The 24,905-nt window shown below is 43.3% G+C and overlaps 1 protein-coding gene across 1 annotated transcript in view; it reads right to left on the bottom strand.

Moving 5' to 3' along the window:
* MCCC2 (methylcrotonyl-CoA carboxylase subunit 2) overlaps positions 1-24,905 on the bottom strand; it is a 156,760-nt gene that overhangs the window by 19,310 nt on the left and 112,545 nt on the right. Inside the window, exons 14-15 of the mRNA XM_077462494.1 lie at positions 8,381-8,537; positions 2,292-2,406 (exon numbers count right to left, since the gene is read on the bottom strand). Coding sequence (XP_077318620.1) covers positions 2,292-2,406; positions 8,381-8,537 — 272 coding nt within the window. The remainder of the gene's footprint in view (positions 1-2,291; positions 2,407-8,380; positions 8,538-24,905) is intronic.

Below are 24,905 nucleotides of genomic sequence, written 5' to 3'. Positions count from 1 at the left end.
ACATCCATTTGTCCATGGAAAACTGTCTCAAATTTTGGCATGGACTGCTTGGAGGTAAATTTATATAACATGAGGCGTTATCCCCATACTTTCCATATCCTAAAGAAAGATATATTTGCCTGGTGCGAACCATAGAATAACCTTGTACACACGGTCGGAGATTCTGACGGAATGTGTCCGATCGGACAGTATTGTTGGATAATCCGACTGTGTGTGGTCTCTATTTGACTGTTTCCGTCTGAATATCCGACGGACCAAGTTTTCCAACTTGTCTATAAAATTCTCCGACAACATGCTCCAATCATGTGTAGCCTACTCCGACGGACAAAGTGCCACGCATGCTCAGATCAAATTCCTAGACCAAAGCTATTGGCTACTAGCATGAACATAGTCCCGTCGTAACGAAATAACGTCATCATGTTATGTACAATCGGATTTTCTGACAACTTTGTCCGACCATGTGTATGCAACAGTTTCGGACAAAATCCGTCGGACAAAATCCAACGGATTTGGTTGTCAGAATGTCCGACCGTGTGTACAAGGGCTAAAAGGGAACAGTGGAGATACGGAGGAGGCTGGATACCAATGTTGTTAAGCCTATCCCAAATTGTTACGGTGGTGGTAGAGAAGTCATTTCCGAATAACGAGCCCTGTGGTTTGAATGTACGTTGGCTGAATTACTAACTGCCATGGACTTCTCTACAGTAACTCATTGTTGTCTTTGGTGTTATAGTGCAAATTAATTATTATTACCAAGGCCATTGCTTTAAAATATAAATAAGTCCAGGAGATCTAGATCTCCCTTCTAATTTCAGCTTTCAAAGTATAGTATCACTATTCAGTTTACCGATTTGGATGAAGAACGTTTATGGCAGTCTTATCGGGATAGTTTGTATGAGATATATGACCTGAGGTAAAACATTGATTTTATTCACATTTATTTTCCCTAGTCAAGTGAGAAAGCCCTTTTGCAACACATGGAGAGAGCCCCTCCACTGATAGAGAAAAGGTAATCACAGCTTGTAATATACTGTATAGTAGTTTAGGGTATCTATACACAAAGGGAAAAGGAAAGTCTAAGCAGAAGCATGATGTCTGGTGGAAGGATGGTCAGAAGGATCTTTGAATTACTATAGTTTAAAATGAAAATCAAATAACTGTTAAGCCGCGTACACACGGGCGGACTGTATGGCCTACTTAGTCCGTCGAAACACTAAGTATTTCGGATTTTTCGAAATTCTGTCCGTCATACTTTGGTTTCAGCGGACAATCCGCTCGTCAGTAGGCTAGTTCGACGGACTAAGAATGGCGCATGCTCAGAAAGGATTTACACGGCGGAAGGGTGCATTGCTGTGTATTGGACTTCCTATTTCTAGTCCCGTCGTACGTGCTGTACACGTCATCGCGCAAGCTTTGGACGGACTGTTTGTGCATCCGTGTGTGGTCAAGTCCGTTCATTCGAAAGTATGACGGACTGTCCGTCGGATTGTATGACGGACTAAGTAGACCATACAGTCCGCCCATGTGTACGCGGCTTTAGAGAAACAACAGCAGGTGCTTCAATCTATTTAGTCAACTAAAACTATCCCTGTGGAAGACCTTTGCACACTTTTTCACAGTTCATACCATTAAGACAACTCCATCCATTTACATCGGCATACCATCTCAACTAGAAACTTGGTTCCTAGATAGAATTCTAATCTATCAATGCCATTATGTGAAGTATCTTTGGGGTTTGCCAAGACTTCATTGCCCATTGTCCTAGTGCAATCATTAGTTCATTATAGTCTTCTTGATCACCATCACTAGCCCGGGACACATTTTTATATTTATATTCAGCTAATTTTTGACCTGATTATATCAGAAAATTTCCAGGACATGGGGTAACAATCTGGATTGTCTTTTTGTTAAATGTTTTTGTATGTAATGTCTTTTCAATGTTGGAAGGAAATATATGGAATTTACCATATATATTTTTTCTAATAAATTAACTGAATTAAACGGCTTGGTTACCAGTGCCTATCTCTTGAATGTGCTCCTATCATTGTCTCCCTTTTCTTTTTTGCCTAAATTGTCTGAGGTGCAACCACACCCTACAGGTGAGTCAGTGAATTCTCTACTCCTCATACTCTGGGTATATACCGTTTCTTTTTTGCTACATACCATATGGGACCCTGTTCAATTACTAATGTTAAACCTGTTTGCTGTAGTCACAAAGAATGCTAAATTAATCATCGTTACACTGAACTGAGAATATTTACAAAATAAATGTCATGCTTTTTAATACTTACCGTCTTTCCTTCTCTTGCTTTCTGATCTTTAGCAATTGTAGCCAACACTGTAGCAGCTTGTTCACCACCCATCACTGAAATTCGAGAATTAGGCCACATGTAAAGAAAGCGTGGGCTGTTAAAAGGAGAACAGTTATTAATATATGACGTTTTATTGCTGATTATTCTGCTTAATATTTCTATAATGGAGATATATATATATATAGAGATATATATATATATATATATATATATATATATATATATATATATATATATATATATATATATATATATATATATATATATATATCCCTGGTGCCCAACTTGAAGCACTTTGGCAATTTTTGTGTGGCCATCAGGGCCTCTGCAGACACTAATCCAGGTTTACCTATTCCCTGTTATAGCAGTGATTTCTAGCCGCCTTGCGCAATATCTCTACAACCTATGACTGTCTTCTAAAGTGGGTCTTTAGTCTCCAACTCCTATAACCTGTTCACTGTCTGACAGTGTCCCGTATCATGTCCCCATTCTCTGACCATCTCTTAATTAGGTTGGTAGTCTCTAACCATATCTTGTATCATGTCGGTAGTCTCTGACCATCTCTTGTATCATGTCTGTGACAGGAGTTACTTTGGGCGGGGGGTTTGGGGAGTGGAGCCCAGCTTACCTTAGAGAGGTTGAGAAACTCCTTGTCCAGCTCCTTTTATGTGTAAATCCCCCTGGGTCTATTACGGGCACAGGATGACCAAGAACCCCAGTAGGGTCTGTCCTAACCAGACTCCCAGTGCAACCACACCGGACTCAACATTTCCTTTTACCCCTGTTATCCATGGTTCTATATATGTGGTTTGTGAAGGGGCACTTTTATTTGTGGCAATCTCCCTCAAGAAATATATGAAGATAAATAATCCCACCTTTCAGACTGATAGAAAACTGTAGGAGTGTCTCAAAGACCATTGCTAGATAGTTTGAGGTGGGGTGGGGGTTATGTGTTTTTTTTTGTTAAGTGGCTGTATCCCATTGTTCTATTGTTTATGTTTTCCTTGGGAGCAAATGATTATGTAATGTATATGCTTATGCGGATTCGTTTAAGGATTAATGAAACCACTGTCAGTGTTAGCTATTAGCCGCTAGAGGGGAGAGGGAAATTTCTCCTGCAGCCCTTCTTAAACTAAAGGCTGTCTACTTTTGAAAAGTTTGAATGTGCCTCTTGTACTGAATGTAGTTTTTCCCTACCCTTAGTCATTATGCAAAGATGGGAGGACTGTCTCCTGAGTGTATATCTCTTTGTACCTGTGTTTGAATAAACAGTCTTATGTTTCTTACCAACCTACACTAATGTCTCGACAAATGACTGGGTGGGTTAAGGGATCTTGGATCGTGCTGGTATAGGGCAAGGGAAGGTTATACGGTGAACATACTCCTCGAGTACGGGCCCGTCACACTGGTGGCAAGTGGTAGGATAGTGCTTCCTTCCTGTGAATACATCAAAACCACCACCGGGATTCAAGATTGGGATAGCAGACCTCTTTCACCCCAGCAGAGATATGGACCTGGCATCAGAGTTTCAGGGGCTGCCACGGATCGCCCTTTCCATAATCCCCAGGACTGTCTGTGGATCAATATCTGGCAATTAGGCAGCAGATTCAGGTGGAGGTCTGGATTGGAGCCCTCTGGGTCACTGGTATACACCAGGACAAGTGCTTTCCAACCCCAGGGCAACGGGCCAGTGACCAACAGGAGTTGTGGATGCCATTCCCCCGGAGAGCGGCCCCACGAGCAATAGTTGACTGAATTGGACAGGATGATCCAGCAGGAGATAGAGCTGGATCATCAATATCGGGCTCTGCAATGGCACACAGAGCAGGAATATTTAGGGGAGACAAAAAAGTGCTCCCCGGAGGGATATGACTTTGGCAGCCCTGGATTGCTGTGGGAGAGCCTCACAGATGGTTTTGTGTTTGGCGAGGAAGGGAAACCTACCCTCGAGGACCTGCGAGAATACAGAGAGGCTATGCTCGGTCTTGCGGGGGTCTCAGAGCTTAAACCAGATCTGGAATACTTGCTAAGGAAAGAACAACATCTGGAAAGGGCATATAGGGAACTGCTAGAACACGTTCAGCAGGATTCCCCAGAATCGGCAGCAGAAACTCTGGAGATTGCTATCACCAAAGCTGAAGTGTTGACAACAGGGCAGAGCTCTGCTAGCCTCTGCCCAGCACCGATAACATCTTCTGGGTTCCACAGACAGGAGATAGTGAACTTCTCTCCAGACACCAGTTCCAGAGACTGGGTATTTAATAGACTATTCTGCTGAGGAGGAACAGCCCGGTGAGCCTCCAGCAGAAGAGCTGGCTTCAGAGCATGGCGCTGTTGACCTCTGCATACAACAATCAGAGGCCCTGAAGGATTTGTGCAAGGCCACCGGCTTTTCACTTTACTTCCGAGTGGAACAGCTGGCAGCTGGGCATAACGCTAACGGCCTCTGCCCACAACAATCAATTTCACAGGAGCTCCAGGGAGAGAATGCAACAGGCACCTCAAAACTGCAGCTTGAGCTGATATTGGTGGATGGGACTGCGGGCTCCACTGACAGCAACCCAGCAGAAGAGCTTGCAACAGGGCAGAGTGCTGCTGGCCCTCAACTAACAGAAGATGGATTTCCTGTGCTAGTGGATGGGACTTTGGTTTCCACTGACACAACCCCAGAAAATTTTCTGGTATTGGGACAGGAAGATGTCAGTCTTCCTCTGCAAACACTTTCATCTAGTAAAAGTTGATGGGACTACAGTCTCCACCTGTATACCCCAGGGATTCTGGGCAGTCAGCCCAGATCCCCAACAGCATGACAGAGTGAGACCAGCCACCCTGTCTTCCCTGTCTTCTCTCCAGCAGCTGAAAGGACTCCAGAGGGAAGGGCCAGTGCTCACTTCTCTCCAACAGCGGGTATATTCTATGTGAGAGGCAGAGGTTGGCTAGGTGAGTAATGGTGTGTTTGGGACAATTTGTTTGGGGTACTGTGTGGTTACAGGCATTGGGGGACTGGAACTACGGACTTTGAAGTCAACCCATTTGGGGTCTCCTCCTGTGTTAATCTTCTGCGAAAGGGGAGATATGTGACAAGAATCACTTTGGGCAGGGGGCATGTGGAACCCAGCTTACCTTAGAGAGGTCTGGAAACTCCTTGTCCAGCTCCCCTGGCCCCTCTTATGTGTAAGTTACCCTGTGTTAATTAGGGGCACAGGGTGAACGAGAACCCTAGTTGGATCTGTTCTAACCAGACTCCCAGTGCAACAACATACTAGAATGGAGGGGCTCTTTCACTTGGGACATTAATATTTATTCTCTTGTATCATGTCAGTAGTCTCTAACCATCTCTTGTATCTTGCCCACGGTCTCTTACCAGCTCTTGTATCACATTTACAATCACTAACCATCTCCTGCATCATGTCCACAGTCTGACCATCTCTTGTATCATGCTCATAGTCTTTGACTATATCCTGTTATGTGTCTGTGCTTTCTGATAATAAATATTAATTGATTTGCAGCCCTCTGATGATGTCGTTGAGGCCCTCCATATTGAAAAAGTTGACCACCACTGATTTGGAGCAATTAAAAGCTCTGTGTATTAAACATTTAATGCACACAAAAAATAAGCACATTTATTCAATTTGATTTTCAAATTATACAGTTTTCTTTAAAAGCCCACATTCTGGCTCCATGACTGACCCTTCAAAGAATAATTATCAAATATTTGCTTTGAATGCCCACACAAACAGCCTGAAAACCTTATCAGTTCAGACCATTACAGGAAACTTGTACTGAGAAAAACAAGCTACCTGACTGTTTTTGACTTCAGTCCCTTCTAACTGACTGACCCCAAACAACCATGAATAAATAAATAAATAAAAAAGACCAGCGTAAAATAAATGTTAAAAATAATTAACTTTTTAAAAAAACAAAAAAAACACATTACCCCCGTGATTACACACAAATGCAAAAATGCGCACGTGGGTTTGGCACACATATGTAAACTGTGATTGCGCCACACATGAGGCATAGCCACGAATTTCAAGTGACTGCAATAATTTTAGTGGCAGAGCTCATATTCAACTCTAAATTGATAACCTGTGAAGGCTTTTAAAGCATCACCTATGGATAATTTTAGATAACGTAGTTTATCAGCATTTCACAGGAGTGCAGTATTTTAAATCTTAACATATTTGGCATCTATTTACTCGTAGCAACATCAGATTTTAAATTTGACCAAAAACTAGGTATTATATTGTGTTTGTGTGCACTAAAATTCTTCTAAGGGCCAGTTCACACCAGATGCAGTTCCGTACAGTTTCGTGCGCTTTTTTTCTGCACAAAATGCATGCACAATGTTTTCCATGCATTCCAATGGCTCTAGTTCACACCATGCAGTCAGTTTCCGGTCAGTTTCTGCATCGGAAACTGACTGCATGGTGTGAACTAGAGCCACTGGAATACATGGAAAACACTGTGCATGCATTTGTAAAGCAGAAAAAAGCACACAGAACTGAATGGAACTGCGTCTGGTGTGAACTAGCCCCAAGTGTATTTTTTCCTGAAGATTAGTGTTTGATAAAACAAATGCGAATATCACATAACATGAAAAAATACATCCACCAATTTATTCTCCAGGGACTCTGCTGCAGAAAATATATGATGTTTGGGGGTTCTAAGCAATTTAAATGCAAAAAAATGCTGATGTTAACGTGTATGCGACAAATTAAAAAATTGCCACGGTTGGCAAGTGGTTAAGAATGCTTTTGAGCTTCTCTTCTTCATTTATCAGCTTTACAGTTTCATTCCTCATTTTCTACACATTTTTGGACAGTTTGAAATGGCAACTATACTGGATACATTTTCCATACAATTTAGTAAACTGTGCATGTTTTGCTCAAGAAATCCATTTGCATCTCCTCCCCAGCGAGTGGATAAAAATGCCAAACAAAAGTCAGCAGTTCGCAATTTATGACACTGCTTACCAGACAATATAATGTAGCACCCTGCTCCTGATGGGCAGACGCTATTATTTTTCAAATTTAGTTGTCTGAAGCTATAGTTGGCTCAGACTAATTTTCTGGTTTCTGAACCAGTCCAGTTGGGTTGCGCTGGTTCCCAATTGACCATAGGTGTTGCTGTCACCGCTAGTAAGTGTGGAAATGCAGCAGGCTGGATTTATTGAATACCACCTCTTGCTCGAAAATGGCTCAGTGGAAGTGGTTTCCCTGCTGTGCATTCTGGGAGAGGGTATTTAAGGTACCGACACCATTTTTGGTAGGTTCGTTTTCTGGGATCCGTGATCCCGACCTCATGGTCCTCCTGGCCTGGGGTCTGTGTCGCATGGTCCTGCGCCTTGGGCCAGCTGGCCTGAGGCTCTGCAACTGAGAGGGTAGGCCAACAACAGTCTTGGGGAGTACTGATCCAGGGGTGGTCCTGTGCTGTCTCGCCTGCGGGGAGAGGCCAAGAAAACAGGAGGATCCAGGGGAGGACTTTTCTAGTAGAGGACCGAGCGCAAGGCTGGTGTCTCTGGAGGAGCCTGGAAACTCAGTTAGAGGATGCAACCCGGATCAATACCCATACAGTATCGCCGGGTCGGCTGGAAGAATCTGGTACTGTATGGTAGTTCTTTAATGCTCTCAAGATTTCCAAGTTCAATTGACAAGTCTTTGGCAGAGACTTTGGTGAGCTTCTCATCGGTTGCTAGGTCAAGTGAGAGGGGCCCATCCAATGGTTGCTGGATCCAGTCTGTGGAGCAGTTTGTCCTTTGGATCTGACCAATTCCTCTAATCCGCAATTACTGAGTGCCTGAACTCCCCTTTATCCTCTGACCCTCTATTGAAGGACTTTTGTGCTTATCCTGAATAAATGTTAAAAAAAGGACTAAGTGTCGGATTCATCATCATTTGGGCTACTTTCCAACGGGACCCCTGTGACAGAGAGGTGAGCAGGTGAGGTAACGGTAAGCCCAAATAAACCCAGCAGCTCCTTCGGGGGTCAATGCTACAATAATGAGAGCTTACTTTGATATATACCATGCTATACAGTGAAGGTATTCTAGATACAAGGAAACTGACCTGTAAGCTCTGCCACACATTCCATAATTTCCTGCCCCATAAGAGCCTCCAATAAGAACAGTAATTTTAGGTACACTGGCACAGGCTACAGCTGTCACCATTTTGGCTCCGTCCTTAGCTATTCCACCAGCTTCATAATCACGTCCAACCATGAAACCTGAAAGAAGTAGATTCATTGCTGATGTTGCATTGTTTGTGAAATATAAAGCAGAACACAGGGTACCAAAAATATCAGTAGAAAAACCCCAGGGCATTAAGATCTTCACTTATACAAAATAAACTGTACCCTAAATTTCATGTGGCATGATATGGCTGTCCTGCTTTGTATTTTAGAAAATGCAGCCTAAGATGTCCAAGTTGGTAACACGTGGAACAGTCACACCATAATGGGGGGAGATTTGAGCTGAAGAGAGATAGGACACAGGGAGGTAATATACTGCAAAACAGTTTTTCCTTCAGATTTACCAAAACCATGTAATATGAGGTCAAACCTTAGGAGTTTGTATGCAATCAGGCAGGAACTTGCACTACATAGTTTTGGTAAACCTGAAGGAAAAAAATCAGCACAAAATCAGTGTGTGTGGGGCATTGATGGTACTGGAGGATGCTTTCAACTGTGAACAGTCATCATTTTTTCTGTACTGCATAAAAATGACATTCAATGAAAAATCCATTCATTACTTTAGGGTAGTTCACACTGATGCACTGCAGATCAGCACATTCTCAATTATAGGACAAGCTGCATTTTTGGGCATTTAGGCACAAGACCTCTTGTCCATTAACAGAAGCTAAGAAAAAGAATTCAGACAGGGAGGCAAGAGCATCACATTACACATAGGATGTTCCTTTGGACGCTGTCTTCAGTTCTCTTGAAAGTTTGCAACAAATTGTGCTGAATATATGCAGGTTGGTTTTGTTTTTTCTACATGCGGGGATGTTTTGGGGAGTGAATAGGTTGCTTGACAATGTTACATTTTTGCCTTTTTGAATATTACACTGTGGGATATTTTTGGATTTATATTCAAGTTGTAGTATATATGAATCTGGAATAAAGAATCTTTATTTATTTTTTGTTATAATATAATGGATTACCTTTCCTGTCAAACAGCCCTTCATTAACAACTTGCCTACCGGGCACTTGCATCCCCTTCCTGCCCAAGCCATTTTTCCATTTTTTTTACACTGTACCCAAACACATTTTTTATCATTTTCTTCACACAAGTGGTGTTTTCTTTTGATGGTATTTAATCACTGCTGGGTTTTTTATTTTTTACAAAAAAAAGACCAAACATTTTGAAAACATTTTTTTCTGTCAGTAAATTTTGTAACCAAGTCATTTTTTTACTTCACTGATGTGCGCTGATGAGGTGGCACTGATAGGCTGAACTGGTGGGCATTGATGAGATGGCACTTATGGGCACTGATGAGGCGGCACTTATGGGCACCGATTAGGTGGTACTGATGAGGAGGCACCAATATGCCGCGCTTATGGGCACTGATAGGTGACACTGATGGGCACTAAGCACAAATAGGCGGTACTGATGGGCATTACTGATGGGCATTGATTGACAGCAGTGATGGGCATTGATGAACAGCACTGAATGCCAGCACTGACTGGCATTGCTAATGGGCACTGATTAGTGTCACTGGTGGGCACCAATTTATCACACTATATTGCAATATTGTAATCAGGGTACTGATGATCAGTGTAGATCGTGGTTTAATATATACTGCGCTGTGGCGATAAACTTTATCAAGCCACCAACACAGCTTCTAGACAAAAAAGCATAAATAACTGAAAGGAAAATAAATGTGTAGCGCTATGATAAAGACAAAAATATAAGATTATACGTGTCACCATATAAATCTTTGGAACAAAGGAACCATATTTCCTAGTGTTAAATAAGCATAAACCCCCAAAAACCACATTTAAATAATCACATAAACAATTGAATTATAAATAAGTGAAAAAATATAAGTGAATAATAATCATTAACAGATAATATTCAGAAAAAAAGTGCATATGCTAAATGAGTCCCAAAATATGTGACTATATAACTTAGATATTCTCTACGGCCTCTTTCACACTGGGGCGGGAGTGGCGTAGACGGTAAAGCGGTGCTATGATTAGCGCCGCTTTACCATAGTTTTAGTGGCGGTATGCGGCCGCTAGCGGGGCAGTTTTAACCCCCGCTAGTGGGCGAAAAAGGGTTAAAACTGCAGCAGCGCAGCCCCATTGATTTCAAAAGGGTAGGAGTGGTGAATACACTTTCACCGCTCCAAAGATGCGGCTAGCAGGACTTTTTTTCACTGTCCTGCTGGCGCACCGCTCCAGTGTGAAAGCCCTCCGGAATGCCTCTGGAGTGAAAGGGGCCAGATTTTTTCAGGCGCTATAAATGGCACTATTTTTAGCGCTGTAGCGTCTGAAAAACGCCCCAGTATGAAAGGGGCCTTAGGAACCTTTTATCAGGGACACTGATGTGTTCCTTATGAGTTGGATCCTATCTATGGACTGATCATCTGAGAACACTAGTTGTTTGAAAACATTAGCTCCAGTATGGGAGAGGCCCTCTAGTGGTCAACACTAGGCACTAGGCACACTAATTGAAATCTACTATATTTAGTTGTCCTATAGGTAGATATGGGAGTATTTGGTATAGCTCCCGTATTTAATTAGGTATGCATCGTCTAGAATTATGCCATTAATTGGGTGCTTTCCTGGAATTTTTAGGTTGCGATTGTGTTTTCTCTTTTGCACACATGTGTCCTTGGTTAATCAGAGGGGATATCTTGATACGACAGTTGTAAGTATTTTCAATATGAGTTTATAATGATGGCCATTTGATTGTTCCTAAGGAGACCGGATACTATGAGTTATATTTCAAACAATTGTTTCAACAGATAGATCTATTTGACTGCTATCCCCGGGTCCTAGGCTTGCACAAACATCATCCACTCTTTCCCTAAGTTTCATCTAAGGGTAATACACTGCCTCCACCTTGTGGGCCTTCTCTTGATGTGGGCCTGTTTGGGGCTGTACACATGGAAGTCAGTCCGATCCAATGTATAAGTAAAATAAAATATTTATTAGTGATGTATGTATAATGAAGTATTGTTAATGTATACTTGAAGGATTTGACTTGTATACCTCTGCTCTCCCATTTTTTGATCTTTGTAGGTTCTAGGGTCATACTTATGTGGTTCTGAGGAAGCTATTGGCGAAAAGCGTCAACCAGTATCTATGATCTTGATTATTAAAGTATACTTGAACATGTGTTCTTATTAACTTTTATATGTATACGGTCTGTGCTTTGTATCAATAAAACTAAAAATGTATTAATTTTTGTCTGTATATCTTGTTCAGGTACCGATATAGTCCCTCTTTTTCCGTTCTTTATTTGTTAACACTATATATATATATTTTTCTTGTTGTCGTTTCTCAATCAATCACTTGTAACAGAGAAATAAAATATTCAATGGGCTCAACATGCCTCTCAGCAAATACCTTTGGGTGTTTACTTTCCAAAAAGGGGTAATTTGGAGGGGGTTTGTACTGCCCTGCCATTTTAGCACCTCAATAAATTAAACTAAAAGCTGCGTAAATTACAGTAATCGTACCATAGTTTGTAGACACTATAACCTTTGCGCAAACCAATAAATATACATTTAATTTTTTTTTTTTTTTACCCAAGACATGTGGCTGAATACATTTTAGCCTAAATGTACGACTAAAATTAAGTTTATAAAAAGTATAAAATGGTATTTATATCGCAAAAAATAAAAATCCCAGAGGTGATCAAATACCACCAAAAGAAACCTCTATGTGTGTGGGGGGGGGGGGGGGGGGGGGAGACAAAATTTTGTTTGTGTACTGTATTGCATAACAGCACAATTACCAGTTAAATCAGAGCAGTGGCAAATTGTAAAAAGTGCTCTGGTCATTAAGAGGGTAAAACCTTCTGGAGCAGAAGTGGTTAAAGTACTTTGGAGTGAATGGTAACATTTGGTACACATTCCCTTCCCATCTGTAAAAACAGATCATAATAGACTCTGCCTGCATAAAATTCTGATGAGAGCTTTTAGTAACAGAAGTGGCTTTGAGAGGCTGTATCTAAATGAGTTGCTAGATAATGTAATCTACTCCGATGCTTTTAAAAAGCTGAGACCCACCGTGTAAAATTTATAAATAGGCCATGCTGCTTACTCAGTTATTGTAGATTAAAAAGTGTTTGTTTACCCACATCATGTATTCTATATAATCCGCTCTGCCTTATATGTCCTCCTGTGTGTGTGTTGTATAAAAAAAAAGCCATATATACCTTATCTGTGAGTGCTGATCAGTGGTCACCTGACGCTCCACATCTCTCCTCTCCTCATCTGACAGATGCAGCGGGAGGGGCCCAGATTTCCCTGCTGACGTCACTGTGGAGAGGAGGAGAGACCCGGAGAGAGCTGGCGCATTACATGACCACTGATCAGCACTCACAGATAAGGTGTATGGGGCTTTTTTTTTTTTACTACAACACACACACACAGGAGGACATATCATTATAAGGCAAATCGGATTATATAAAGTACATGATGTTATTTCAGCAGCAGCAGGGGGAGCGGGGGCGGACCCTAACACAGTAGCTGACATGCAGGGAGGGGAGGGGGGAGGACGACACCGGAGCAGAGAGGAGAGACAGCAGGGCTGCGGATGAAGGCGGCATGCAAACTGACCACCGTGTCAGGGCTCAGCATCATATAACATGCTTTCGAGGAGCAGGATACAATTTTTTTTTTTGGGTTAACATACACTTTAAGTAACATATTCAATAATATTTTTAATATCATCATAAAGACAAAAATTTGAACAATTTAAAGAAATCCTGTCATGTATATGAAAAAACTGACAAAACAAAAAAACCTTCAAAAAGGAGGATGTAATGTAAATGCTCACCTTCCTGCCTGCTGAGAAACTAACACCTGCAGAAGTGTTGATCTCCTGGGTCACCCGCTGTGCTCAGTGGTTCTTCCTGACAACCACAGTGCTTTAGCAGTGACGTTGCAGAAAGAAATTGAAGACAGTCCCTTTCTCTGCAGCCAGAGCTTCACTGTAGATGAATGAATGGGAGTCTGTACAGAGACTCCTATTCATTCACAAACTGACATAATAATCAATGCTTACTATGTGTCAGTGATGAATAACAGTGATTGCTACTGATGACTTTGTTCATTCAGGAAAGAAAAGGGGCTGGTAAATACATGTTTACCAGCCCCCCCACTCTTCATCCTGACAGTCAGAGACTCGCCGATCTTCCGGACAGCATCTGCAACTGGCGGGAGGGTCTGCTGAACAGTTCTGATATGAGTTTATGGTCACTGAAGTGACCATGAGTTTATAGCAAAGGAGGAATGCAGGTCCAAATAGCGTAAGGACCTGGCCGGCTGGAAGCAGTGCTGTAGGTTTGTATGCCGTAAGGACCTGGCAGCAAAAGAGTTAAAGTTAACATGTAAACACATCTTCCCTTCTTAAGATGCCCCTTTCTTCAGATATCTGCAACTTCGTCATGCCCATCTTTCCCAATTTGGAGCCTCTCCAATTGATGTGATAACTTCGGACGTGGAAAGTATACTTCAGGATGACTCCCTGTCCAAGCCTTTGTCTGTGCTGTACAAAGCTCTTCTCAGCACATGTTGGCATGGAGTCTCTCCGTTTTACGTGGCAAACAGATGCTCCAGATATTGATGACAAGGATTGGGAAGATCTATGGGATTAATTTTCGCAACTGGTAGCTTGCAGAGATAGATTAATTCAATGCAAATGGTTACACAGGCTTTAGTTACATAGTTGGTGAGGTTTAAAAGACACAAGTCCATCGAGTCCAACCTATGTGTGTGTTTTTATGCCAGTATTACATTGTATATCCCTATATGTTATGGGCGCGCAGGTGCCCATCTAATAGTTTTTGTTTTCATTATCCATGCTCCCTGCTGAAACAACTGCTTGTTGAAGAGAATTGCATATCCTTACTGCTCTTACAGTAAATAAGCTTCTACGCAGTTTAAGGTTAAACCGCTTCTCTTCTAATTTTAGTGAATACCCGCAAGTCTTTTTAAATTCCCTTTCACTGAAAAGTTTTATCCCTATTATGGGGTCACCAGTGTGGTATTTGTATATTGAAATCATATCCTTTCTCAAGCGTCTTATCTCCAGAGAGGATAAGTTCAGTGCTTGCAGTCTTTCCACGTAGCGGAGATCCTCCAGTCCCTTAATTAGCTTTGTTGCACTTCTCTGGACTCTCTCCAGTTCTAGCACATCCCTCTTGATGAGTGGTGCCCAGAACTGGAATGCATACTCCAGGTGCTGCCGGACCAGAGTTTTGTAGAGTGGGAGAATTATTGTTTTTGTCTCTGGAGTTAATCCCCTTTTTAATGCTTGCTAAAATCCTGTTGGCTTTGCTTGCAGCAGCTTGGCATTGCATGCCATTGCTGAGCCTTTCAGCTACTAGGACCCCCAAGTCTTATCCATCCTAGATTCCCTCAGAGGTTCTTTCCCTAGTGAGTAGATTGCATTCATGTTTTTGCTACCCATATACATTATTTTAAATTTTTCTACATTGAACCTCATTTGCCATGTAGTTGGCCATCCCATTAATTTGTTCAGATCTTCTTGCAAGGTTTCCACATCCTGCAGAGAAATTGCCCTGCTTAGCTTAGTATTGTCTGCAAATACTGAAATTGAGCTGCTTATCCCATCCTCCAGATCGTTTATGAATAAATTAAATAGCATTGGTCCCAGGACAGAACCCTGGGGGACCCCACTTTCCACGTTGGCCCAGTCCAATACTCCCCATTTATCACCACCCTCTGAACTCGCCCCTGTAGCCAGTTTTCATTCCATGTACTCATCCTTTGGTCCATGCTGACAGACCTTAGTTTGTACAGTAAATGTTTATGTGGAACCGTATTGAATGCCTTTGCAAAACCCAGATACACCACATCTATGGGCCTTCCTTTATCTAGATGGCAATTCACCTCCTCATAGAAGGTTAATAGATTGGTTTGGCAAGAATTATTCTTTTTTTTAATTCGCTTTATTGATTTTTAGAAGATTTACAAAAACAGAGCCTTGGGGCATTTCCTGGTTTAAAAAGTACCACGTAAAACGGTACCTAACAACAGGTTAACTGCCTAAAAAACAGTGCTGTAAAGCGACGAATAAACAGAAAAGAAAAGAAAAACACAACAACAAATAAACAATAGAACATCACTGCTCGGCCACTCCATTTAGAGAAATTATGGAAGGAGAATGTGCAACTCATCTTCGATAGAGGTGAGGTTTCCCAAGAGGGTACTAGACCCAGGGTACTAACGGGTCAACTAAAGGGTTGTCATGAGGATCTTAGTTGGAGTTAGCATGGAAGGAGTAGTTAATGGGTGCCCGATAAATCGTCTACTCTTGAGCGGCGTTGGTGGAGGCAAAGTCAAGCCATAGCTTCCACACTGTCAAATTTAGTAGTACACCCACGGGAGTAATATGTGGCTTTATATAATTGGCATTGTAGAGTTGACCTGGACTTTCCAAGAGTTCAGAGAGGACGCTTCTGATTGTTTCCATTTTAGTAATATTGCTTTACGGGCGTAAAAAAGCAGGAGTCCTATGAAGGTCTTAGTTGCTGTTCGGTACGTTAAAGAGCCCACCAGGCCCAGCAAGCAGACCGGTACAGTCAGCGGGATTGGGATTGTTAACAACAAGGCTATAAATTGCGTCACCTCTACCCAGAAAGAGTGTACTTTGGGCCAGGACCACATCATATAACAGAAACCGGCCTCTAGATTACCACATTTCCAACAGCTAGGACAGGCCCCAGGATACATTTTGTTCAGCCGTTGTGGTGTTAGATACATCCGGTGTAGGATCCTGAATTGAATTAAGCGATCCTTAACTGCCACTAATTGGAGAAAAGTGTATTCCCACATATCCTCCCAATCCTCTGTGTCTAGTTCAGGAAAATCCACCCTCTATTTGGCTTGGAGAGTTTCAAGCCCGAAATGCACTGATGGTAGTAGTGCCCTATATATAGTGGATAGGGATTTTACCAGTTCATCATTCCGGAGGAGGAATTCTAGAGTGGAGTGAAGGAGTAATAGTGGTTGAGATTCAAATTGTGAAGAGAAGGCGTGTCTAAGCTGTAGATATCTAAAGTAGTAACAGTTGGGTAAGTCATGTTTCTGTTTGAGAGTGTTAAAGGGCAGGATAGCGCCGTCAGCACATATATGGTCAAGTACCTTAATGCCCCTTGTTGCCCATAAGCTCGGGTCAGGTATAGTGTGGAACTCCGGGAAGAGTGGGGTGAGCTATAAGGGGGTATCAGGGGACCATCTGTTTGGTTCTGTTTTAGGTTTACAAATTTGCAATTGCCACACCTTTATCACAGATGTCAGAGTGTGTGAGAGTCACAGGTGCTCGGTTCAAGTAGGTGAGGTTCAAGTCAATCAAGTCTGTCACATTGGGGGAGATGTTGATCCCCAAGTAACGGGGTAATGAGGGGTCTGCGGCCTGATCAGCCACCGAGTCAATAGGTAGGAGTTGGAATTTTCCCAGTTGACTTTCAGTCCAGATAAAATTGTAAAACGGTAAAAAATAGCAAGAGCCTCTCGGAGAGAGGGCCCAGGGTCATTAAGGAAAAGCACTAAGTCATCAGCGTATAAGGATACATTTTCAATGATGGAGCCAACTCGTATGCCTACCACAGCATTAGAATGACGAATGGCAGTGGCTAGGGGTTCCATAACCAGGGCGAACAAAAAAAAAAGGAAAGTGGACATCCCTGCCTAGTTCCCCGTTGTATCTGGAACTGTTCGGAGAGCATGCCCCCTAATTTAATTTGTGCTGTTGGGGATTTGTACAAAATGGTGGGTCAGCAACAAGATTAGCCAACAGTCTGTCGTTCTTGTCGCCAGACTCGAAAATTTACCAGCTAACAAATTAAGGTCAAATTTGCTTGTCAAGGTGGTATAGTGGAGGTTTACCTCTCTTCTCGCTTGTGCCAATAGCAGATAGGCCTCCGGTGAGGGGTTACGTGCCAAGCAATCGGCAGCTTTGGATGTACGGTCTTCAAGTTGTGAAGAATTTATAATCAGCCCTTGCCGCTTTAATCGCCGAAATGTAGCAACCCCTCGTGGTCGCTTTGAAAGCTTCCCATACCATTTCTACAGAAGCCGTATCCTCATTGGCAGGCCAGTAAGAGTCTAAAAGTGGAGTGACAGTGTCTGCAACTTTTTCATTTTGGATCCACAGTGGAGCCAATCTCCAGGTGCCTGGGTCACTCCTCCCACCCACACCGAGACATATCTCCAAGGGGTAATGATCCGATAGCCCCGTTGGGAAATAGGAGGTCTCGAATAGCTTTGAGAGAACAGAAACACTGCCAAATGCCAGGTCAATCCTTGAGCTTGATCTATGGGATGAGGACAAGTGTGAAAAGGCCTTGGCAGAAGCATGCCTCCATCTCCAAAGTTCAGTGAGGGCGAAAGTGTCGGCCGAGTGCCTGAGTTCCAGGCTCCCCCTACGTTGTATGTTAGAGGAGTCAAGAACAGCATGGCAAGAATGATTCTTCATGAATCCATGCTGATTACTGCGAATGATACCGTTCTCATTACTAAAATCTTGTATATAGTCCCTTATCATCCCCTTCAAGAGCTTGCAAACTATTAACGTAAGGCTAACTGGTCTGTCATTTTCAGGGATGTATCTTGGTCCTTTTTAAAATACTGGTGCTACATTTGCTTTGCTCCAATCTTCTGGTACCATACCAGTAAGTAGACTGTTCTTAAAAAAAAAAAAGAACAATTGCCTGGCAATTACTTGACTGAGTTCCGTAAGGACCCTCAGGTGTAAGCCATCTGGTCCCGGTGACTTATGTTACGTTTTTAAAATCAATTCCTAATTCTATCTTCTTTTGGCCATGAGGGTGCTTCCTGTGATGTGTCATGAGGATAAACATTGCAGTCTTGGTTACTGAATCCCCGTTTCCCTTGTGAAAACTGAGAAGAATAAATTCAATACCTTTGCCATCTCTCCTTGTTTTGTAACCATATTCCCTTCATTATTCTTTATGGGGTCAACATGATCTGATCTCCCCTTTTACTATTTATATAATTAAAGAATTTATTGGGATTTTTTTTTTACTCTCCTCCGCTATGTCTTTCGTGTTCTATCTTAGCCGCCCTGATTTCACACCTACATTTTTTGCTGCATTTTTTGTAAAGTTGGAATGCTGATGATGATCCCTCAGCCTTTAATTTTTTTTGAAGGCCTTTGCTTTTATATGCATTTTTACAATGGATTTAAGCCACCCAGGACTTTTATTAGCTCTTTTAAATGTATTTCCTATTGGGTTGCACTGGCTAATACCCTTATTTAATATGCTCTTAAAGCACACCCATTTTTTATCCCTGTTCTTTGTTCCTAGGATTTTATCCCATTCAATATCTTCTAGCAAGGAGCATCTTTTATGGAAGTTGGCTCTTTTGAAATGCACTGTCTATTTCCTTTATGTTTCCTATGTGTGTGATTTATACTAAAACTAAAATTGACCTGCGGTCACCGTTTTCCTAATTTGCCCCTTATTTCCACATCTGTGATCAGGTCTGTATTGTTAGTAATCAGTAGGTCAAGTAACGCATTTTTCCTTGTTAGTGTATTTACCATCTGACCCATGAAATTGTCCTGCAAGACATTTAGGGGATGGCGAGCCTTAGACTAATGTGCGGTTCCTTCTGCCCAGTCTATGTCTGGATAATTAAAATCCCCCATTATGACAACACTTCAACACCCATCCTTACTGCCATTCCAAACTGTGATAGGAGGTTTGCCTCCTCCTCCCTCTAGTTAAGGGGCCTATAGCATACTCCCAGTATTACTTTCCCCTTGGTTTCCTTCCTTTGAAGCTCTACCCATAAGGATTCTACCTTCTCCTTTTCTCGATTTGTCGTCCCTCACTTTTCACCTGTACATCCTTTTTGATATACAGGCATTTCCCTCTCCCCTTTTTTTTCACCCTCTCTGTCCCTGCAATATAAGGAATACCCTTGAATGGTTGTCAGCCAATCATGAGAGCTGTTGAACCATGTCTCTGAAATTCCCACAAAATCTAAATTCTCCTTGTACAATAGCAGCTCTAGTTCTCCCATCTTGTCCGCCAGACTCCTGGCATTAGTGAACAAGCCACGCAGTTTTGAACAGTCACATACTATCTCCATATTGGGTGTTCTGAGGTTGCAAATAGGATTTGTTACTGTATTTACCACAGGTTTAGGCGCTTTAGCCAACCTACACTAATGCCCCCAATGCTATCCTCTAGAATTTGTTCAACACTGGCTAACTCTACATCTGGACCTCCTCCCCCCCCTGTCGCCTAGTTTAATCTGACACCCCATAGGTTACACAGAATATACCCAAAGCCCCCCCCACCACAGTTGGAGATGTGCTGTTGAATCTGCTGATTTCAAACATATCTTTTGAACATGCCTGAAAGTTCAAACCTTCTGGTCTGAAGTCCCCCAATTTATTGCTGGACTGCGGTTGAGGTTCCCTTTAGTGTCGATGTTTGGTTGGTTGGCCCGTTCGGCCCTCGGGCCAGGCACTCATGACTCTTACTGATTTATTGCTTTTCTATGCAAGACCCTGAAATGGAAATCCAAGGAGCCCCCCCCCCCACTTTAAACTTCTGGAAATCCTTAATGTGGTAACCCAATATAAAGCAACAAATACCTCTTGTGGGTTTCCCCCAAAAGGTATGGGATCTTTGGCTCGATTCCCTCTCCACCGCTACATCATAAAAGTGTTGGCTTCCCTATAAATTTTTGGGCATTTGACCTTATCTATTGTTCAAAGACATGACTGATCTATGTAACATTAACCATTGCCAGGCTAGATGTTTATGTTTCCTTTTGCCTGTTTCTGGATGCCTTACTCTTTAGTTACTGAATGTTGTAGAGATGACTTCTCATTTTTGATTCTGCTGCCTTATCCTTCACATAGCGCTGAGTGGACTTTAGTTTTAGACTGTTCTTTTTGTTTTGTATTAGCTCGATTCAGGTGTGTCCCCCGTGCGTCAGAGGGGGTGGGGCCACCGGGTAGCCCCGCCCTCCGCTATATAAGACCTGTCAGAAGAAGAGAAGCGTCACACAGCGGGAGCCTCCCATTGCGTGGAGCGGCCCGGGAACGAAGAAGAGACGCCGTGGAGGAAGATGCCGAACGAGAACACCGGAGCAAGAAGAGGAGGATCGGAGGAAGAAGAAGATGGAGGAAGAAACCGAAGGATGAAGAAAGGAAGAAGGAAGAAGACTTTAATAAAGGAATTGTCAAAAACTGGCTCTTGTCATTTTTAACACTTGTCACTTTTTTGGTGAAATGGTAGGGGTACTTTTGTACCCCCTTACCATTTCACATGGGGGGGGCTGGGATCTGGGGGTCTTGTTAAAATGGGGCTTCCAGATACCGATAAGCCCCCCGCCCACAGACCCCCACAACCACCGGCCAGGGTTGTGGGGATGAGGCCCTTGTCCTCATCAACATGGGGACAAGGTGCTTTGGGGGGGACCCCAAAGCATCCTCCCAATGTTGAGGGCATGTGGCCTGGTATGGTTCGGGGGGGCGCTCTCTCGCCCCCCTCTTTTCCTGCAGCCTGCCAGGTTGCGTGCTCGGATAAGGGTCTGGTATGTATTTCGAGGGGGACCCTCAAGCCATTTTTTTTGGTGCGGGGTTCCCCTTAAAATCCATGCCAGACCTGAAGGGCCTGGTAGGGATTTTGAGGGGGACCCCCAACGCCATTTTTTGGGCGCGGGGTTCCCCTTAATATCCATACCAGACCTGAAGGGCCTGGTATGCTCTTGGAGGGGAACCCATGCCGTTTTTTTTTTTAAATTAAAGTCGCCTGGCCTGGGGGCGACTTAAAGTCGTGTTGCAAGTCGCCCCAAGTCGCGCTATGATTCACACTCAAGTCGTGTCCAAGTTGCCTCCCAAAGTCGCGCTGGAAGTCGTGTTGCCCCTGTGTGAATGGACTGTTAATGATATGGCGTGCGCTATTATCAATTGCGCCAGCATATTATGTGTTGCACTTATGTGTGCGCCGGTTCATACGCTCACTTGATAATTTTGGGGGGGGGGAGGGGGAGACAAGCAACCATATGGATGCTCTGCCCCAGGCACTCAAGCGCTAACCAGAAGCAGGCAGCAATCTGTTCGCTCGGTCATATCTGGGGTCTGCCTGTCACGCTGGGGGGGCAGAGTGGATTTTCATCCGCCTGTCCCCTATGCTGATATGGCAACTGTGGACTTTCCAAGATGGTGGATAGCGACCACAGACGTGCACGTGTGAGGTCACATCTGCCGTTAGCGTTCTGGACATGCACAATAGCGCTGTCAATATGTCCACGCCCCGCTGATTATGTCAGATGTCGGCGGGACGGAGAGAGTTTAAATGGTGGCGGCTTGCCACCGTGCACTGACAGGGAACCTGTGTATGAGAGAGACTGTTTGGTCTCTCTTCTCTTTTTCCCCCCCTTTTCTTAGCAAGCCTTTTCAGGACCTTTTTGGCATATACAAGTACATCATCATTACATTGTGGTCATGGAGTCGCTTGATGTGGAGGCTCTGGCTTCACTGGTCATCAGTTGTCTGCATTTACAGAATAGGAAGGCACCTATTCTATAGCCACAGAAGATTTAATTACCGCTAGTACCACCTAGTCCTCTGTGGTTTTGATGCCTCCCTTCAAACTGGCCTTTGGATACTAGCCCCATTCAAGAAGGGAACAATCCATTTGAACTTATGCAGGAAGCCTCTAAATATATACAATAGAAACCTTTAATAAAAAGGAAATGTTTCTTTCATGGCTGATTTCTCAGACAGATAAACTTGGAGGCAGGAGTGCTGCAGGTCTATCTCTGGGTCCTGCTAAGGTGCAGCGAATACTACCTGCAGTCTCTATCCTAGTAATAAACCTCATCCCCTTATTTTGGAGATCGAAGGTCAGATTGGTTCTACACCATTAACTAGATTTGAGGTAAATCCTGTTAAACTTTAAAAATTGTTTAAAAAATATTAATTTTTGTGCGATTCTGGTCCAATTAATTAGGACCATCAGGCTAAAAATGTACATGAACTTTATTTTTCATAATATTTATCCTCTCTCTATGGTTGCATATATGTCCCCCCTTTAATCCAGGTTCCAATCTAAGAACTAGAAGTCTGCTTCTTATGAATAAAAGCATCTGGTAGGCATGCATTCTTGTCATCACGCTTTGTAAAATGTATATACAGTGCCTTGCAAAAGTATTCCCCCCCTGGCTTTTTACCTATTTTGTTACATTACAGCCCTAAGTTCAATGTTTTTTTTAATCTGAATTATATTGATGGATCAGAACACAATAGTCCAAGCTGGTGAAGGAACATTAGAAAAATATATACATAAAGCCATTTTTCAGAAATAAAAAACTGATAATTAGCATGCGCGTATTGTATTCACCCCCTTTGTTATGAAGCCTTCAAAAGTCACATAATTAGTGAAATGATGTCCACCTTTGTGCAATCTAATGCCGCGTACAAACGTAGCAAACTATCTGGTGGACTTAGTCTGGCGGACTGTCCGCCGGACTTTCCGAACGAGCTACTTGCCCACACACGGCACTTTTTCAGCAGACTAATATGGCATACTAAGTCCGCCGGACTATCTGCCGTACTTTTGAAATGAATGGACTCGCCCACACATGTGGAGAAATGTCTGCTCATTTTGAGCGCGTCTCCAGGTAGCCGGGGCCAGCGAAGCAGGCGTCGCTAGCCCTATCACCTGGTATGGACTTAAAGGGGAACCCCTACGCCGAAAAATCGACATGGGGGTCCCCCAGGTCCATATTAGACCCTTGTCCGAGCACGCTACCCGGCCGGCCAGGAAAGGGGGTGGGGACGAGCGAGAGCCCCCCCTCCTGAGCCGTACCAGGCCGCGTGCCCTCAACATGGGGGGGTGCCTTGGGGAAGGGGGGCCGCGTGCCCCCCCACCCCAAAGCACCTTGTCCCCATGTTGATGAGGACAAGGGCCTCTTCCCGACAACCCTGGCCGTTGGTTGTCGGGGTCTGTGGGTGGGGGGCTTATCGGAATCCGGGAGCCCCCTTTAATAAGGGGCCCCCCGGATACCGGCCCCCCACCCTATGTGAATGAGTATGGGGTACAATGTACCCCTACCCATTCACCTGTAAAAAAAAACACACAAGGATTAAAATAGTTTATTGCACAGCTCCGGGGGTCTTCTTCCGTCTTCGGGGGTCTTCTCGCCGGACTCCTCCGCTATCTTCTGCTCTTTCACTAGCGGAGGAGCCCCGGCTTTCTTCTTCGCCGCCGCCCTCTTCTTCTGACTTCGGGGGTCTTGTCCCCCTCTTCGGTTCTTCTTGCCGGGCCACTGCGCCTTCTTCTAGCCGTCTTCTGTTCTTCTCTTCAGATGTTGCCTCGTCGCTGTCTCCGCTCCCAATGACAGGGACGCGGCGCGCGGCGACTTATATAGGGACATCACCGGATGATGTCCCCGCCCATTATGATGCCACAGTCCCAGAGGATGCTGGGACTTTTGGGTAAAAAAAGTCAGCCGGAGGCTACACACGGGCGGATTGTCTGGCGGACTTGAGTTTGCCGGACTTTTCCACCGGATTGTTTGATCGTGTGTACGCGCATAAGTGTCACATGATCTGTCATTACATATACACAAAAATTGCAGGTATTCCAAAAATGTCCACCCTTTACCTAAATACCCACCTCTGCGCCTAGACAAAGCCTGCTCCCTCAACTAGAGCTGCCACTTGAAAAAATGTAAAGTGCAAATCGTATTTTACCTTTTAAAACTAAAATCTGAAAAAAGGAAAAATAGTGGCGCTTAACTATAAATTATAACTAACTCCAAGAAATGTGACAATTAAAATGGTATGAACAACATGTGTGAGAACAACAATTGTATCACCCTGTGATAAGTGAACCAAATAAATGTGTCACAGAACGAACAAAATTAAGATAAAGTTCATGAAAGTGTCCAAAAAGTATCCTTTGAAGTAATGTCTCTTCTTATTCGATTCCATTTAATAAATTGATTCATACGGTTTTACACTATTGGAGCACCTTTATTATTTTACATGTGGAATATTTGAATTTACACAATGGATGATTGGAGCAACGGTTCACTACTTGCCGTTTGGCTGATAAGCGCTTAAGCCTGATACGAAAGTGCAGGCATTGGGAGTCGGTGAGTGCATTTCTTAAGGGAGTGGAATCACTGATCACTTTGGTGTGGTGGATGGAATAAGAAGAGACATTACTTCAAAGGATACTTTTGGACACTCATGAACTTTATCTTAAAGGGGTTGTAAAGGTAAATGTTTTTTCACCTTAATGCATTCTATGCATTAAGGTGAAAAAACACCTGATAGTGCCGGCGCCCCCAGTTTTACTTACCTCACCCCTCGAAAATCCCGCGCTCGCCCCCGCTGTCC

The sequence above is a fragment of the Lithobates pipiens genome, unplaced genomic scaffold, assembly GCF_037356315.1.
Source record: "Lithobates pipiens isolate NorthernLeopardFrog02 unplaced genomic scaffold, aLitPip1_a1.2 Scaffold_3, whole genome shotgun sequence".
Classification (NCBI taxonomy): Eukaryota; Metazoa; Chordata; class Amphibia; order Anura; family Ranidae; genus Lithobates; species Lithobates pipiens.
The sequence above is the reverse complement of the archived record's forward strand: the minus strand, read 5'-3'. Positions and strand labels throughout refer to the sequence as shown.